Below are 18,106 nucleotides of genomic sequence, written 5' to 3' on the forward strand. Positions count from 1 at the left end.
GGGCACCGCTCCTTAAATGTTTTATAGAACTCTGGAGGGAAGCCGACCTCCCCAGGAGAGGTTGAGAGAGGAGAGAAAATAGTTGATCTCCTGATAGATCATCGCTTGATTGAGAAGTATAGAGGTCTTTGTAATATTTCTTAAAAGTATCATTAATTTCAGTAGGGTTGAAAGTTCTCGTTAGTAAGAGTTTCTATAGCATTAATTGTCCTCTTACTTTCTTCTGCTTTCAGTTGCCATGCCAATACTTTGTGTGCTTTTTCTCCGAGTTCGTAGGAATGCTGTTTTAATTTAGTGAGGGCCCTCTCAGCTTGATATGTGTTCAGAGTATAATATTTCAGTTTTTTGTTACCAAAAGCCTGTCTTTCATCTGCTCTTTGATGAATGCACAAAATTCAGGTTGCTTCAGGAGTGTATAATTTAGTCTCCATCTATATGCTCCATTTACCTTGGTAGGAATGGATTTTGATCATATCAATCAAATTTATTTATAAAGCCCTTCTTACATCAGCTGATGTCATAAAATGCTGTACAGAAACCCAGCCCAAAACCCCAATCAGCAAGCAATGCGGGAATAGAAGCATGGTGGCTAGGAAAAACTCCCTAGAAAAGCCAGAACCTAGGAAGAAACCTATTTGAGGAACCAGTCTATGAGGGGTGGCCAGTCCTCTTCTGGCTGTGCTGGGTGGAGATTATAACAGAACATGGCCAAGACGTTCAAATGTTCATAGATGACCAGCAGGGTAAAATAATAATAATCATAGTGGTCGTCGAGGGTGCAACAGGTCAGCACCTCAGGAGTAAATGTCAGTTGGCTTTTCATAGTCGATCATTCAGAGTATCTCTACCGCTCCTGCTGTCTCTAGAGAGTTGGAAACAGCAGGTCTGGGACAGGTAGCACGTCCGGTGAAAAGGTCAGGGTTCCATAGCCTCAGGCAGAACAGTTGAAACTGGAGCAGCACCACGACCAGGTGGACTGGGGACAGCAAGGAGTCATCAAGCCAGGTAGTCCTGAGGCATGGTCCTAGGGCTGAGAGAGTAAGAGAGAGAGTGAGAGAGAGAGACTTAAATTCACACCGGACAACACAGAAGAAATACTCCAGATATAACAGACTGACCCTAGCCCCCGACACATAAACTACTGCAGCATAAATATAATTGGAGAATGCATAATACCAGAGGAGAATGGTCACTATAAGCAATCTGGGAAGATAATCTGTATCTAACACTCTATGAAACAGTTGGGTCGATAGTGAAACGTTATCTATGTGGGTGTGAATAAAAAGATTACAGTAATTTTATTAATGTGTGCAAGCTTATTAATAACTGGGATAAGCAATTTAATAAATGTGTCAAGTGCAGCGTCTGGTTGCTCGTCATTACACACCATGGACCAACAACATAGGAATCACTACAAAACGTATTGTAAGACCTCTTATAAACAATATTAGGCCCAGCTTTTGGAACTTTGGTTTTCCTAGATATGGCTACTACATTGTGATCACTACATCCAATGGATTTGGATACTGCTTTCAAACAAATTTCTGCAGCATTAGTAAAGATAGGATCAATACATATTGATGATTTAATTCCTGTACTGTTTGTAACTACCTTGGTAGGTTGATTAATAACCTGAACCAGGTTGCAGGCACTAGTTACAGTTGGAAGCTTTATCTTGAGTGGGCAGCCTGATGAAAGCCAGTCAATATTTAATTCACCCAGAAAGTATACCCCTCTATTGATATCACATACATTATCAAGCATTTCACACATGCTATCCAGATACTGACTGTTAGCACTTGGTGGTCTACAGCAGCTTCCCTCAGTGCTAACAGTATTACTCTGGTTCATAGGCATATGATTACTGCATACAATAGCTGTAGGATCAGCAGAGGCATTCCGGGCAGTAAGAGGGACATATGTTCATGACACCTCATGCCCATTGTAAATCTTTGAACAGCAGGCAAATCCTTTGTCCTCTCAGTATGGAGGATTGGAATGTGTGAGTGGGCCCTGTGGAGAACCTACCTCAGATCAGTAACATGCCATAAATGGTGGAAACAACAATTGATGGAATATGAAAATAAATGTTGTTTTTGTTATGTTATTAAAAGTTAAATGACGGCGTTATAACGAAACATTGTAACTTGAAGAGTTTTCATAATATGTATCTGATGTTCGTATCCTGTACATTGTGTGGAAAATGTCCAGATCAAATAGAATGTGTTTGTAAAGATGAAATGTGAAGTTCGTTGTCTAAATTGGATCTGAGTAAAATCCATATCTTGCCTCATAACTAGTTACGCCCAGAGAACTTGCGATAAAGACAGAAACGCCCCTTTCTGACTCGAGGGTATATAACTTGTGAGTTAAGAATGTACAATTCAGACAAGGTGACCATGTGCTGCAGCCAAGGTTCGAGTAGTCGCAACCCAAAAATGCAACACGAGGTTGAAAAATACAAAATAACCTCTTAACAATTTATGCTAAGGATGAGTAGCTGTGTCTAAGTGGGTGAATTCAAGCAGAACCAGCCGGTTATTCTGTCTAAGGAATCATGTCTACACTGCTTTCATTCCCACGCTGGAACCATCTATACACGGCTGATTAGCCGTCCGGAGAAGACCCCTTTTCAGAACGAGGGCGAGGAAACAAACCACTAAGAGAAAGGGCACTGACATCGTGTGGACAATCAGAGACTTACACCTGGTAACGAAAGAAGTGCCGCCATCAGAGGAAAAGAGACAGCCCATCGGAGACCTTTGACACGTAATTATACCATTATATTCTAACCCATAAGAGCTGCAGTTCGGGGCAAGGTGTTAGGGCTAAACTAAGCATAGTTTACAAATGTATCCAAGTGTGCTTTTCTGTCGTGCACTCTCTTTCTAGTTCTAAATTACCCATTTACGTGTCCTATTGTGTTGGCCCACTAGGGACATGTTTCAATGTACTAAGTTTATATAAAAAGCCTAGACTGTGTGTTTGTGTGTGTATATCTTATATTGTCATTTAGCTTGTTAGTAAATAAATAACTCAATTGGTGTGGTACGGAATGATTTAGTGAGGCTCGGGTTTGTGCAGATTCACGTATTATGCGACGTTCAGGATGAGACTGTAGAATAAATTAATTAATTAGCGACTTCTGTAAAATCGATATTAATTCATTGAATCCCGTAATTATAAACAGTTAATCATTCGATGAACAGCAGTCACATTAATCAATACAAAGTTACGACAGAGGCTCAGATATTATGGGGTGTTTGTCAGTTCTATAAAATCCATCTTCAGCTATTCTAAGCTGCCCTTCATAATGTAATTTGACCACACATGAACCATTCAGGTATCAGTTCCAGTGACTGACTCACAGCCTCAGGAAGCAACCTGGCGATATCGGAATGATCCGGTCTCTGCCGTGTCTCGAAGTAGATTGCAAGGCCAGAGCCACAGAACTCACCTGAGAAGAGGGCTGCTGAGAAGCCGGTTGTGAGCAGGCCACAACAGCCAAAGGGACAGAGCTCTGATCCAGAGAGCACGGCCCAGCTGAGGGGGTGGTCCAGGCTGTGCCCAGACAGTTGATTGACCAGGACAGGGAGAGTTAGCTGGAGGGGCATCCACAGCCAAGGAGGGAACACCCAAGCCCCTGGCAGAAAACCCGCTGGTACAGGGGCTCTAAGTGGTTTGAAAGTCTTAAGTCCGGACGCAGGGTAAGAAGGCATGCATCCATTTACGCTTACCTGGAGTCGAGACAATGAGCAGCCATTTTCTGGTTCAAGCTAGTAGAGGGGTGCAGTGGCAGAAACTGATCATAGTCCAGGAAGGTCCCATTATGATCCTCTTGGATGTTTTGATAGGAAGCATTTAAAGAGGGATACTAAGAGCCATTGTAATGTATAAATAAGACAATACTGGTTTATTGAACAGTTGTAACAGCTATGTCATTTGAGAGAAGATATTTTGTGCATTTGTGAAACATTCTATTTTGTACATTTAAAAATAAAAAATATATTTTACCTTTATTTAACTAGGCAAGTCAGTTAAGAACATATTCTTATTTTCAATGACAGCCCAGGAACATTGGGTTAACTGCCTTGTTCAGAATAACAGATTTTTACCTTGTCAGCTCGGGGACTCGATCTTGCAACCACTAGGCTACCTGCCGCCCCATGTAAATGGTTGATGATTTTATATGAAAAACACTCATTACAAATGACTTGAAGCCGAAGCTACATCTCCGTGTGATTTATTTCTATACTTCCCCTGTTCAGGGGTATAACAGTTGCAGATATAGCGAGGATTTATGTTTTTATATTGAGTTTTTTTGTCATAAAGAATACAATGTAATCTTTGCGTAAATAGCGCTTCTTAGATACTGACATAATGTCCAACAATGACAAAATCCAACTTCTGCTAAGTTCAGACCACCAACATTATTTTCTCAGACAGAATACAGCTAAATGATTTCTCCCCTGTGTGTCCTCATATGACCTGTCAGATTGGTGCCAGTCCTGAAACATTTGTCACAAAAACGGCAATGGTATGGTTTCTCTCCTGTGTGGATCCTAATGTGTGCTTTCAGATGTTCACTCTGAAAGAAGCCTATGCCACAATCAGGACAGACATATGGTTTCTCGCCTGTATGAGTCCTCATGTGCACTCTAAGATGGGACCCAGTGCTGAATCTTTGGCCACAATCACGACAGTGATGTGGTTTCTCTCCTGTGTGAGTCCTCATGTGCACTGTCAGCTTACTATTCCTTGTAAAACATTTACTACAAACTTTACAAGAAAACTTAGCTGCACTGTGAATTTGAAGGTGATCTTTCATACTTTCTGTGGATTCGATGCATTTTCCACACACACCACAAGGATGTTCTTTATCCATTGTATGAGTTTGCACATGATTCACTAAAGAACCCATGTAATGAAAAGACATGCCACACACCTTACAATGACAAGGAGCATTATGACTTTGACTAGGTGATTTCAGAATGGAGGACTTTGTGGAATTCCTACCCTTATTATTGGCACGATAGCTCTGTCTTTTTACTGTCCATGTTTTATTTGATTTTCCTCGCTTAAAACCTGACTGAGGGACTCCACTTTCCATCCCATTGACAGTTGCACTGTTTTCTCTCTGAACTGCAGAACAGTCTACTGCAGCGAGAGTATGAGAGTCACTGGTTAGTTCTGATACCAGGTAATCCTCTTCGTAGGGTTCGGTATTGATCGGTTTAGTTGAGGTGCTGGGTAGAGAGACTCTCTCTCCGTTAACTTCATTTTGACCATCATAAAGATATGAGTGCAGAGTTGGGTTCTCATCACAGTCACCTTTTACACAAGCAGGAATGAATATGGAGTCTTTGCTATCATCTTCTAGCCCTTGAAGCTGCTCTTCCCATTGACTGGTTCTGGGTTCCTCCTGCTCCTCTTTAATCTGTGTAAACTCTGGGTCCTCCTGTCTCAGACTGGGGCTCCACTCCTGCACACACTTCTGCTGATCAGGGTGAACCTCCTCTTCAGACACACGGAAAGTGAGCTGCTGGAGGTCTGAATAAATTAGAACGCAAACGTTGTCATGAGACTGCAATCATTAAATCAAATTTAAAAATCTAATCAAATGTATTTATATAGCCCTTCTTACATCAGCTGATATCTTAAAGTGTTGTAAAGAAACCCAGCCTAAAACCCCAAACAGCAAGCAATGCAGGTGTAGAAGCACTAGGCAAGTCAAATCACAATGACAGCAGGTGAGTTTACAGCATGAAATAGAAAACGCAAATGCTCATAAGAATCGTCCTATAAATACAGTATATTTTGTTACATAAAAAATACAATCAAGGTAACTAGACAAACGAATGACCCAAACCTGCTCTGTGCAGCTTTAACTCCGGTTTAAGGGCGATTTCAAGCAGCCTTTGCAGACGATCGTTTTCATCCTTTGAACGGGAAACTTCTTCCTGGTACTCAGTTATTGTTTTTTCAACTGCCCCGAAGATCTCATCAACAGCAACTGCTAATCGCTCGTTGAGAAACACCCTCAACAACTGTATTTTAGACATGTTTAGATAATGCAAGTTACAGCTAGCTACCTTTGTGCCCTGACCACCGTAAAGCAGGCAAGAATAAGTACTTCCGGGTCATAGATTTTTGGAATCTTTCAGAATAAGAGACCTGTCCTGTATACTTTGTAAATTAATAATTAGGGAGAAAATGATGGTAAATGTGCACAATTATCAATATATGTTATACTACTTATCATACAAATAATAATTACGTGTCATAATAATCACTTATTGCACCATAAATTATTGCCTGTACATTGTGTTACAGTAAAAGATCGGTGCATTCTACTCAAGTGCACTTATAGTTTCCCAATCCAGAGTTTACAACAATTTTGCGGCCATTAAAGAGGGGCCATTGGACATTTTGCACAATGTAGCAACGCCCATTTCCGCTTTACTTCCTACCCGATACATAGCTTCATGTTCTGATCGCGTCCTGTCAGCCTGATTTTAGCCATATTTGCATCGAAGTCGCTGGTTTTATCATTATCTCAGTATATTAATATAATCATATTTCTGGAGCGTTTTTTAAAATATTTCTTGCTGAAATTTCTGTGTTCTGTCTTTTTTTTGTCTCTTAGCTAACTAGCTATTAACCAGGTAGGCCAGTTGAGAACAAGTTCTCATTTACAACTGTGACCTGGCCAAGATAAAGCAAAGCATTGCGACAAAAACAACAACACAGAGTTACACAAACAAACATACAGTCAATAACACAATATAAAAATCTATGTACAGTGTGTGCAAATGTAGAAGAGTAGGGAGGTAGGCAATAAATAGGCCGTAGAGGCGAAATAATTACAATTTAGCATTAAAACTGGAGTGATGGATGTGCAGATGATGATGTGCAAGTAGAGATACTGGGGTGCAAAAGTTTGTTAACTTGGCTTTTGAAGATTTTAGAAAGGCAGGGCAGGATGGATATAGGTCTATAACAGTTTGGGATCCCACTCCTTGTGGGTTTTTGTTTCGATGACGCTTCAGTCATGTCAGGAAACAGATGAGGGGAGGGGTACAAGTCCTACTAAAGCAAACATTTAAGCAAGCGGTATATGTGCATTGCAACTCCCACCGTTTGAATTTGGATCTGTGCACCACGGCACAAGTGTTGGGACATGTCAGTACTTCTTTTGACACAGTAAACCAGCTACACACATTTATGAGTGGATCCCACAGACATGCTGGATTCATAGAGGTACAGAAAGAGTTGCATCCCGATAGACCATGTATCGAGCTAGAAAGATCCACGGGTGTACGGTGGAGTTCAAAATCAGGGTCTGTGTGTAAAGTGCTGTTACTGCTAGATGTCATTTTAGAAGTTCTTGCAGATTTTTTCAGAGGCTTGTGGACAAACCAAATTAGAAGCCGATGCCCTCTTACACCAAATCCAGAACAATACGTTTTTATTCCTGTTAGTCACGTTTAGTAAATTGTTTGACACTAGTGATTTTGCTATGAAGGCATTACAAAACTCAACATTATCTGTGACGGACTGTATTGGTTTAATTTAAATCCTCAAAAGCAGCTTTTCTACATTCAGAGATAACTCAGGGGGAGACTTTGATAAAGTTCTCAAGCTATTTGAAGATATTATTATTAAGCATGATATTAGTCATTGGGACGTGAGCGCATCACGGCAGCGAAAACTGCCTGTAAAATTGGCAGACAGTGTAGTCACAACTTCATTAGGGAATACATCCAGCATCAAGAGTGACCGTGACCTGAGGCAACACATGGGATCATGCGAGCGGCAGCCTCCTTTTCCAAAGAATCCCAAACCTGCAGCCTTAAAGAGCAGCTGAAGACCACATGCGATCATTATGCAATATCAATTGAGGTTACTGAATTCACTGTTTTTATTCAGTAGTTGAGTCGAAAAATGAACATGGGAAAGAGTGACTTTTCCTCCTCCTGTACTTGACAGCTGCCCTGATGATATTTTCCCTAATATAAACTCTCTGTTAAGGATTATTGTCACACTTCCAATGACATGGGGCGGCAGGGTAGCCTAGTGGTTAGAGTGTTGGACTAGTAACAGAGATAGCTCCAAGTACTATGCACTAGTATAAAACGATTGTATTACGAAATAATATACGGTGCACATCGCAAAATAAATGTAATAAACAAGTTGAAAAATGCCTATCCAAATTTTTCTAGGCCTATCAACCCCCCAAAAATCTGGCTACGCCCCTGTGTTTAGTCCCAGGTTCCTTGGACATAGGCAGGATCCTTGGACATAGGCAGGGTCCTTGGACATAGGCAGGGTCCTTGGACATAGGTAATGTACATAGGTACATACCACTGAACTGTTTGCTGTAACAAACACCCAATGTTGTTTTGACCTCTACACTGTACAGAGGCATACAGTACAGAGTTATGAGTCTGAATGGACTCCAAGTGCTAAACTATTACATAGTGTGAATCTAAATTGGAATGTTATTGTTACGGAAATATATTGCCGTGTTCTAGAGTGAGACCCTCCAGACCCAGAGCCGTTCTACCAGTCCCCGGGCCATGACAGGGCGCCAGTGCCTGTTGGGATGGAGAAGGGGAACGTGGTCTACTTCATTGACTCAGGTAACCCTAATGTGTCAGTAAGGTCCCCTTGTCACAGCGCTGCCCTTCGCAGATTTCATTTTCTCAGTGTTACCTCTCTCACCGGTCCTTCTTCCTCCTTTTCGTATTCTTTCCCCTGTTTAGCCACAAAAACCTCCTACTTCACCTGCTCTCACGTGGGGGGGAGCTGGGGGCTCATCAAGAGCTCCACCTCCTGTGCCACGCATCAGGACCAGTCCTTTGAGTCATGCTTCGAGAGTGGCAACCTGCAGAAGGCAGTTCAAGTGTGAGTCTATGGAGCCTGTATCAGTGTGTTTTTACACTTTACCAATTGTTGCTAAGTTGCAGACAGGGGTCACTGTGTTTAGGCAATAATCTTTCCTTCTCACTCTCTTTCTACCCCCCCTCTCCCACTTACACAGTGGTGTCCATAACTACAAGCTCACCCTGCACACTGATATGTACACCACCAAGCACACGCAGTGGAGAGTACTTCCGGGTCAGAAACATGAAGGCTAGCAGTCTGTACTGCACAGGCATGAGGTCCATGCTCTACTCTGAGATAGCCGCCTGGGAGAAGGGACGGCTGGCACCGGACTGCCTCAAGCATCAGGTACTACCACAACCAGCATCATAAGGCTGAGCAGGACAACAACACCACCACGAACATCAAATCCCTCACCTGGACCTGCCAGTTCCCCTATGACAGACACCTATCTGGCCCACTGCTAACCTTAACACCTACTCCCACCTGCAGTGCTACCTCAGCCGCCTCAACTCCAATTCGGCCACCGCCGGCTACTGCAAGCTGCGGGTGCATTGCCGCAGCCTGGCCGGCAACGTTGTACATGTGCTGACAGTGACGCCGCCGGGAGGAGGGTGGGCGGAGAGGATTGCCAAGCAGGTGGTGGTTGTGACGGCCGGGGTGCAACCCGGGGAGAACAACAGCTCCTGGTTGATGCAGGGATTCTTGGACTTCCTGCTGGGAGTCGGACGACACCAGGCAGCTGAGGGAGATCTTTGTGTTTAAAGTCGCTTATGCACTTTTGACTTTTTTATCTTTGAAAATAACCAAGTATTTCAGTTATGTGTTTGATTGCCATGTGGGATAAATGTACGTTTTCCATTCAGAATTAGAAACACATCATAAAGAGACCCCATGATGTTGATTGTTGTGTGGCTCCCTTGCGGACCTGCAGGTGATGCCTATGCTGAACCCAGACGGGGTGGTGAACTACTACTGATCTCTGGCCGGCAGGGACCTGAACAGGAACTACAAGACTCTGCTGAGGGATTCCTTCCCCTGCGTCTAGCACACCAGGAACATGGTCAATAGGCGAGAGGGGGGAAGTGGGAGGATACTCAAACAGATGTGAGAGAGTCATGCCTCTCTAACCTACGTAGAGGTTTAAGTTCAGTCTGCCTTCTCTGACCTTGTTGCTATGGTTTCCCATCTGTCCTCGTTGTTGTCATTGCACCCAAAACTGATGGCTGAGAGAGATGTGGTGCTGTATTGATTTTCAGTCACAGTCATAAGAACAATGTCTTCATGTGCGGCTGTACCAACCGCGATGATGCCACACAATGGCTCCATGAGAGAATCTTCCCTCCCATGATGAGCAAGAACGTCAATGACAAGGTTCGAATCCCATTGAGTTAAAGAAAATCTTGGCCAACGGTAGCTGTGGTCAGAGAGAAGAGAGAGAGAAGGTATGGATGAGAGAGAAGTTCACTCTTCCTCATTTGTTTAGACTGATTGTGGCTTGTGCATTACCCCAGAACCTAATTTCTAAAGACAGTACACTCCTGGATCCCCCATCCCACCACTCGCATTGGTGTCATAGGCCATGTGACCCTCTGGCAGGAGGAGGAGTCAGAAGGTAATGGCTGTCAATTACCCTTCAAGCCCTACTGCATCTTGATAGTTTGCAGTGTTACTAAAATACTGTTACAGGTACATTCATCTCAAGGTGTTTTACAACAACCTGGGCCTTGACCTCCCAAACCTGTTCTTAGTAGGCTGATGCACTCTGAACATCCCCACCTCATCAAACTTAAAAGGCATGAATAAGTGATGACCACTGTTTTGTGCCAGTGTGATGGTCAGCATTAACTGTGTTCCAGAATGAATACCTGGAGGCTGAGGGCTGCATACCTGTTGAGTGGGGCTCGTGCTCACCCTACTCAGCCACCTATCACAGGTGTGGAGGATAGAACCTTATCATTAGGAATGGATTTTGTTTTATGACTTCACCAATTTTTTTTTTAACCAAATTTGAGTTTTTCTGCTGAATGTGGCTCTGATGTTTGTCTTCCTCAGAGGAGCAGCGGCAGTATCAGTCACCAGCTGCAGTTTGGCTCCTCCCAGCCTCCACGGTCGGCCCCTCAGCAGTTGCCCCTATCTGTCACGGCCATAGAGCAATGCGGCCTCTCCATGCCTGTTATGCAGCAGCAGCCCATGCCCTTCAGCCCCGATCACAAAACCAACACTGAGATGAGAGGTTGGGTTTGAGCCAGAGGAGGAGCTATAGGAGGACAGGCTCATTGTAATGGATGGAATGGAATTAATGGAATGGAGTCAAACATGTTTTCACATGTTTGATACCGTTCCATTAATTCCATTCCACCTATTGACATGAAGAACACACACCCAATATGAACTTAGGTGTTCACTAACATAATATTTGTATGAACTAGTATGAAAGTAGTATGACACAGAAATGCAATCAGGAGTAAAGTCGGGGGCTTTCTTTTCCACCCCAGTTTAACAGATGGTAAATCAAGCGTCCTGCCGCTATTCCAACTTCTTCTCAGCCAAGTCCCACCACCATCGGCCGCACCCAGAGACAAGGCCACGCAGCCCGGGTCTCCATACGCTACTACTGTACATGCCAGAGGAGGTCCGAGGGAGGAGCCCAGAAAGAGAATACACAACAGGTGTATCTGTATCAAGCTCAGCACCTGTGAGTGAGCAGGACCAGAGAGGACCTCCAGCAGCCTTTGAGAACCCACTGAGTTAACCTGGGAGAGATGGCAACTCATTCATGCCAGACCTGAGGCACATAACTTACTGTCCTCTCCACAACAGCCATATGGACTTTCTAGTGTGTCTTTTTATGCTGTACAGAGTATATGTTGGTATACACAATATATCACAGTACATATACAACAGATGTGTATGTTTTTATTTTTTTCTATATCTGGGAATGACTCCAGATACATATCTCCCGCTGTTGTCCTGCCCCAGTTATAACCCCTTTTTCCTCCCTCTCTTCTCTGTAGCCATGACTGTCCATGGGGGGACCAGACAGCGGCTTAGATTAGAGGCAGGGCCCCTCAGAGAGAGCCGCTGGGGGGGAAGGGGAGCAGGCAGGCGTGTGTCTGGTGGAGATGCAGCAGCAGCAGCGAGTCTGAACAACAACCACAGGTACTAAAAGTGTATGCCACCCCTTTTTTTGCATTGTTCTTTGTATTAGCAAATAGTACTTCTAAAAACTACATTCAGAGCTTATTTTGGAATGTGTCTACTCTGAATGGTACCATTCTTCTCGGGTTGGACCAGCAGACCTTGAAGAGGAAATCGGCGTTTTACCACAGATGTCCTCAACCCCCAAAGTGAGAGTCTACGTAGGCTCCAGAAACTCAGCCTGGCCAAGACCTCCAGGTTCCACTCCAATGGGAGAGGGGCCGAAGCAGATCTGGAGGAGAGGATGGTCGCCAGACTGTCAGGGTCTGCCCTCCTCGCAATAAAACACCTTTTGAGCTAAGAACCAGGCAGGGAAACACATTGGCAAATATGACAGACTGCTGACATTAACCCTTGAAGATGGATGGAGACTAGAGGGAGATTCTGCAACTATTTTGACCATGGGACAATAAAGGTCTTTTCACACTGCATTGTTCTTAGCCCCAGGCTAGCTTGGCCCCAGGCTTGACTGGCCCTGAGATAGCTTAGCCTGTGTTTCAGCATTTGTTAGCCCTGGGCTAAGGATTCACACTTTTATTCCAAAGCCCTGGTTAACGGACAAACACGCGACCAGCATTATAAGCAATTAACACGCAACCAAAGTTATAAGCAATTAAACATCTATTAACAGCACTTCCTTTTGCTTCTACTTGCCTTGCATTTGATTTCCAACAGTGATGGTTAGTATATCTGCCTATCCGCCATGGGAAACAATGTTTCACTTTTGAAATTCGATCTTACCCCTGTACAAAGAATGCTGTGCACAAACGAGACATCAACTTTCTGATCCTAGCAAAAACACGCAACAATATTATTAGCATGGATATATCCAATTAAATGTGAGCTCCTGCAAGTCAAACACTGCTCTTAGTCCTGGTCTAAGGTGCAGTGTGAATGTGCCTTAACATGTACAGCACATTGCCTTTCAGATGGCTATAGAAATTACATTTATTTTTTTGCCTTGATTGTGTGCCTTTCTTATTGAGTCTTCATGTCGTTGTGAACCTATTTTAACTTCATAATATTTTGTATACATTTCAGTGTCAATTATTTATTTTCCGCTTATCGATTGAAGGCATAATCAGATTGAGTCACTATCTATGCAGTAAATTATCTGTTAGAAAACTACATTCTCAAAATGCAGTCTTGGTGTTATTGTAGCATAAACATTGTGAAACAGATACGTCTAAAAACCCAAACCTTTATTGTCTTCACATCTGTACAACAACCCCCAAAAATGATCATTCAAGGCACAAAACACATTGTGTTAATGTCTGAACATGGTCCACTGAAAACGCAAAGCTGAATTCTAACTTGAGATACACTTAAGCAACTCAAATTTCTCATAATCAATAGGAGATTTACACCCGAGTACCTCTGTCTCTGCATGTCAGCTCAGCAGAGCAGTCAGGCCCTCAGCTCCTGAACCCCATCAAACTGTCTGAGGTGGAAGTGGCTCTCTGTGTGTCTGACCATCCCACGTAGAGCCACAAAGCCAGAGAGGGCCTAAGAGAGAAAGAGACTTTGTTAGAACAGACTTTTTTTTAACCCCCTTTTCTCCGTGATATCCAATTGGTAGTTACAGTCTTGTCCCATCGCTGCAACTCCCATACGGACTCGGAGAGGCAAAGGTCGAGAACCATGCGTCCTCCGAAACACGACCCTGCCAAGCCGCACTGCTTCTTGACACATTGCTTGCTTAACCTGGAAGCCAGCTGCACCAAACAGCTGGCGACCGAAGTCAGTGTGCATGCGCCTGTCCCGCCACAAAAGCGCGATGGGACAAACCCTCCCCTAACCCGGATGACGCTGGGCCAATTGTGCGCCGCCTCATGGGTCTCCCGGTCGCGGACGGCTGTAACACGGGATCGAACCCGGGTCTGTAATGACGCCTCAAGCACCACAATGCAGTGCCTTAGACCGCGGCGCCACTCGGGAGGCCCCAGACACACAACCTTTATACACGACAGAGAAAATAAACCAGGGTTTAAATTACCCCAATGTGGTCAAATTGGACACTAATCTAGTTACCATGGTAGGAACAGGCAACAGGCATGCAACCTCACCTGTGTGAGTATGAACAGGGCCAGAATGAAGTGAACCCCTCTCTCCAGAGGTTGGATCAGAATGGCTTGGTTGAAGAGCTGAAACAGAATCAAAGGAAACTGCAGCAGGAGACTCAGGAGCCAAAAACCAGCCAGCTCAGGGACCTGTCATGAGAGAGAGATCGTAAACAATCACCCAAGACCAGTTCTCTGAGATGTTTTCCAAGCATGGGCCAACCCCAGAGGTGGCCTATGGCTTAAAGTGCAACTGCCCATGAAAAACAACTTCTAATTTAGAAAACAGCCTGTGGTATTGATATAGGTGTACTGTCAAAATGAACTACATAATGTAAATAGGATCATTTTGTCCATAATGTCAGTCTCGTCCAAAAAAGAGTTTTGTGAGACTTGTGGTCGCAACTACATCAAAAGTAAATGAAAGTTGCTCACAAATAATCATCAATTTGAAGTGCAGCGACCCAATCGTAATGCCTGTGATAAATTTGGGTTGACTTTGGATATACCGATGCGGCTAGTTAGGGACTATCTGTAAATTACACAATGTACATGGGACAATATGTTAAAATTCCAATAGCTCCTAATTTCAAAGACTTAAAAACCTCCAACTATAAATTGTAGAAATTCATTTACAAATATTGAAAGCATTTAATGAGAACTAAAAAGATGTGCAACATGAACATCGTCTCATTTACATTAGTAATTTATTGACAGTCCCTAACTAGCCCCAGAAATAGGCTATCAAATCAATCAATCAAATGTATTTATAAAGCCTTTTTTACATCAGCCGATGTCACAAAGTGCTATACAGAAACCCAGCCTAAACCCCAAACTGCAAGCAATGCAGATGTAGAAGCACGGCTATCCAAACCAATTTTGCCAGGGTTGCACACCAGCTGGATGAAGCTAATTGCCTTAATAATTTGCCTAACACACACACACGAGACACCCATATTAAACCGGGTGGGAATAATTTGTGGACCGTCCCAACAGGAATCTGTTCCAAAAACGTTGTAAATAACAAGGTTGCCAACAAACAACACATATGAAGTTGTATCGTGGCAGATTAAGATACTGGGTAGGGAGTGGGCAATGTAATTACGTTTTTTTTCACTCACCACTTTTACTCCGAAAAATGTCTGTCCTCACTCTTGTTGCCTATGGACAAACATTAAGAATAAGCTACGTGGTGAGTTGATGCCTATTCTGCACCTAGTTAGCTAGATGAATTGATCATGCTACTTTGTATGCGTTGTTTGTTGGAATCCTTGTGCTTTACAAAGTTTTTCTAACAGATTCCTGTTGGAACGATCCACAAATTATACCCACTCTATCAAACCATACCCTGAAACCAACCCACTTTTGAATTCAGTCATGGCCACAATGAGGCCAAATCAGGAAGTACAGTCGCCCTTTAATAATTAAGGATACAGTGAAAGTGTGTGTGTGTGTACCTTCTCTTGCAAATTTCCTGCATAGCCTAGGTAGAGTCTGATAGCCTCTACAAGAGTCATCAGGATGAGGATGGTGATGAGGATGAACTTATAGTAGTCAGGAAGGGCTGGATACTGAAACAATATGGGAAAAAGGCAAAGGGGTTTATTTAGATACTGGTTACAGTTAGATACATAGAGTATGAGTGCATCTAAATTCTAGAGGTGAGTTACCTTGAGGTGCAGCATCACCACCTCGCTGATCCACCACAGTGGGAAAAAACACATGTTGAAGAACAGTGACATCTGGAGAGGCAGGCTGGAGACAACCTCACTGTCTGGGAACGTAAAACAATAAAGTTCACGTTCTTTCCGTATCCTACTTGCTAGTAAGCTAGTTAGTATATAACCTATACACGGCCGGGCCAACAGATGTAAATAATATCTGCCTGGTGCCTATGGATAATGGGCTGACAATGGCTTGTTTAGCTAGCTGAGACAAGCGCTAGCTAGCGTTTCAGTTACCAATCCATGCAAGTTTCCACTCACTGTGCCCCAAAAACGTGACATGATCTTCGGGAGATGGTTGAGTACGACTCTGATCAACAAACACAGTTCTGGAAAAGTGTCCTAAACGTCTTCTGATCGGTTCTGGAAGCTCCATGCGAATTGCAAAGATGCTCCTGTGCTAGCAAGACAGCGGTTTAGAAAGTCATGCCTGCCAGCAACAAAACACGGTTCCCTTGGTCACAGAAAATCTCGCGTTCTGCCCAAAATCTCGCGACCCAAATGTGCCTGCTTTCATCGTTTCTTTTCCTTCATGACCGGTGGTCATACATTGATATCAAAATTATGACTGATTCAGCAGACCTCCACAATTTCCCAAATCTCTGTAAATCTACTTATCAAGACAGTCCTTTAATTTTCTGTAGTGCAGCGGTCTAAGGCACTGCATCTCAGTGCTAGAGGCGTCAGTACAGACCCTGGTTCGATTCCAGGCTGTATCACAACCAACCGTGATTGGGAGTCCCATAAGGCAAAGCACAATTTGGCCCAGCATCGTCCGGGTTTGGCCGGGGTAGACTGTCATTGTAAATAAGAATTTGTTCTTAACTGACTTGCCTAGTTAAATAAAGGTTAAACAAATAAAATAAAACATTTAATTTAGCCTGGTCTCAGATTGTTTTGTACTTTTACCTAATCCATTTTTTTGTGGGGGGGGGGTGGGTGGGGGGGGTAGCGAGTTCAAAACAACTGGAGAATTTTTTTTGTTGGTCAAATCATGAAGTCAGTGATCTTCAGGGTAGGGAGATGGCGGAAGAAAAGAAGAACATCAAGAAGAAGCAACTGCTTTACAAGTGGAATGCACTGTTGAGCGCTACATCCCAAGGGGTCGTGCTGATTGTACGGAGATTGTGACAGACGGTTAAATGGTGTTCCTTGACAAGGCAAGAACAAGATGTATGTCAAGAGAAGTGCAATGTTATCATAAGGAGACTTATACTTGGAATACAGAGGAGGAATGGAGGGGATATTTTGGCAGATCCATTTGGGGTTTCAGGGTGAATGAAAATATACTTCTGTGCTGTGGAATCGGTGAGGGAAACCAGAAGTGGTCTTCTGATAATTGTTTGTGTTTCTGCTGGTCAGAGGGAGCATGTGCTCCGTGTTTAAGGAATGGGGGCAAGAGATGTGAATTGTTCTGCCTACAAGAAAAGGGCGCCATTGAAAGAAGTGATTACTGGGTTAGTGGTAAATGTGAAAGCTGACCAACTGAAGGGGAAGATTCTCTGTGTTTATGATGCTCGTCGTTTGGGGCGACGCAGACAGGGTGGCGTGTGTGGAGAAACAGAAGAGTCATTGTCTGTTCTTTTGAGTTTTGATGTTGAGTCTTTGCCCAACAAAATTATGTTAGGAAAAATAAGTTATCCTCTACGAGCTTTTGTGCCAAATACATTACGTTGTTACATGTGTCAAGCTTATGAGCATGAGGCAGCAGTGTGTAGGAGGGAGGTTCCTAGGTGTGAGAAGGGCATGAGACAAAGGAATATGTAGCATTGGGGAAAGTAGTGGTCTGTGTTAATTGTAGAGGTGCCTATAGGGCTGGGGATCAGAAATATCCTGTGTGAGAGATGCAGGTTGAGGTTTCCAGGGTTAGAGTAGTGCAGAAGTTGTCATATGCTGAGGCAGTGAAGAAAGTCGATGAAGATGGGGGAAGGATCCTGAGAGGAGTGGTGTGAGTAGTAGATCTGTACCAATACAAAGGAATAAATCAACAAGTGATACATGTTTCAGTAAGATTTCATTTTTGGCCTTTATAGCAATGGTTATCAACTGTACTGCAGGGATGGAACGTAAGTTGCAGAAAAAAGAGGTTGTGGTGGCAGCTGCAGAGAGGTATTTGGGTGTGCGAGACATCAGAAGAGTTACAGGGTGTGTTAAGTGGTGGTGTCCCATCCTTTCAGGCTGTTGTCCTAGTGTAGTGTTAGATGGTTGGGTATTTGTTGTGTTTATTTCTATATT

General features: G+C 43.5%; 2 protein-coding genes, 1 long non-coding RNA gene and 1 pseudogene across 5 annotated transcripts; 2 read left to right on the forward strand and 2 right to left on the reverse strand.

Annotated features, from left to right (window-relative positions):
* Positions 1 to 3,887: 3,887 nt before the first annotated feature.
* On the reverse strand, positions 3,888 to 6,695 carry LOC110497288 (zinc finger protein with KRAB and SCAN domains 8). Its single transcript, XM_021573329.2, has 2 exons — positions 5,870 to 6,695; positions 3,888 to 5,550 (listed from the first exon to the last, which is right to left on the reverse strand). The coding sequence occupies exons 1-2, from the start codon at positions 6,060 to 6,062 to the stop codon at positions 4,454 to 4,456; spliced, it is 1,290 nt and encodes a 429-aa protein (XP_021429004.1). The 5' UTR covers positions 6,063 to 6,695; the 3' UTR covers positions 3,888 to 4,453.
* A 1,910-nt stretch (positions 6,696 to 8,605) lies between these two features.
* Positions 8,606 to 11,141, forward strand: LOC110502143 (annotated as a pseudogene).
* Positions 11,142 to 11,263: 122 nt separating this feature from the next.
* On the forward strand, positions 11,264 to 12,516 carry LOC118942351. Of its 3 annotated transcripts, XR_005038316.1 has the most exons (3): positions 11,264 to 11,759; positions 11,904 to 12,048; positions 12,184 to 12,516. It is a non-coding gene; the product is annotated as an uncharacterized LOC118942351 (long non-coding RNA). The 3 variants fall into 3 exon arrangements; XR_005038304.1 differs by having other exon boundaries at positions 11,264 to 12,048; XR_005038310.1 differs by having other exon boundaries at positions 11,264 to 12,048; positions 12,187 to 12,516.
* A 752-nt stretch (positions 12,517 to 13,268) lies between these two features.
* On the reverse strand, positions 13,269 to 16,451 carry tmem17 (transmembrane protein 17). The gene is made up of 5 exons (XM_021573342.2): positions 16,133 to 16,451; positions 15,818 to 15,921; positions 15,605 to 15,718; positions 14,154 to 14,297; positions 13,269 to 13,593 (listed from the first exon to the last, which is right to left on the reverse strand). Exons 1-5 carry the CDS (start codon positions 16,245 to 16,247, stop codon positions 13,495 to 13,497), a joined length of 576 nt encoding a protein of 191 aa, XP_021429017.1. The 5' UTR covers positions 16,248 to 16,451; the 3' UTR covers positions 13,269 to 13,494.
* Positions 16,452 to 18,106: the final 1,655 nt, after the last annotated feature.

The sequence above is a fragment of the Oncorhynchus mykiss genome, chromosome 2 (genome assembly GCF_013265735.2).
Source record: "Oncorhynchus mykiss isolate Arlee chromosome 2, USDA_OmykA_1.1, whole genome shotgun sequence".
Classification (NCBI taxonomy): Eukaryota; Metazoa; Chordata; class Actinopteri; order Salmoniformes; family Salmonidae; genus Oncorhynchus; species Oncorhynchus mykiss.

What these genes read in the sequence shown, in the direction of transcription:
- LOC110497288 (XM_021573329.2), bottom strand. Translation starts at nt 6,062, where the DNA reads ATGTCTAAAATACAGTTGTTGAGGGTGTTTCTCAACGAGCGATTAGCA. An exon ending in GTTAAAGCTGCACAGAGCAG is followed by an intron (nt 5,551 to 5,869) that starts GTTTGGGTCATT and finishes TAATTTATTCAG; the next exon opens with ACCTCCAGCAGCTCACTTTC.
- tmem17 (XM_021573342.2), bottom strand. Translation starts at nt 16,247, where the DNA reads ATGGAGCTTCCAGAACCGATCAGAAGACGTTTAGGACACTTTTCCAGA. An exon ending in TGTCACGTTTTTGGGGCACA is followed by an intron (nt 15,922 to 16,132) that starts GTGAGTGGAAAC and finishes TTACGTTCCCAG; the next exon opens with ACAGTGAGGTTGTCTCCAGC. An exon ending in CCCTGTTCATACTCACACAG is followed by an intron (nt 13,594 to 14,153) that starts GTGAGGTTGCAT and finishes TTTCTCTCTTAG; the next exon opens with GCCCTCTCTGGCTTTGTGGC.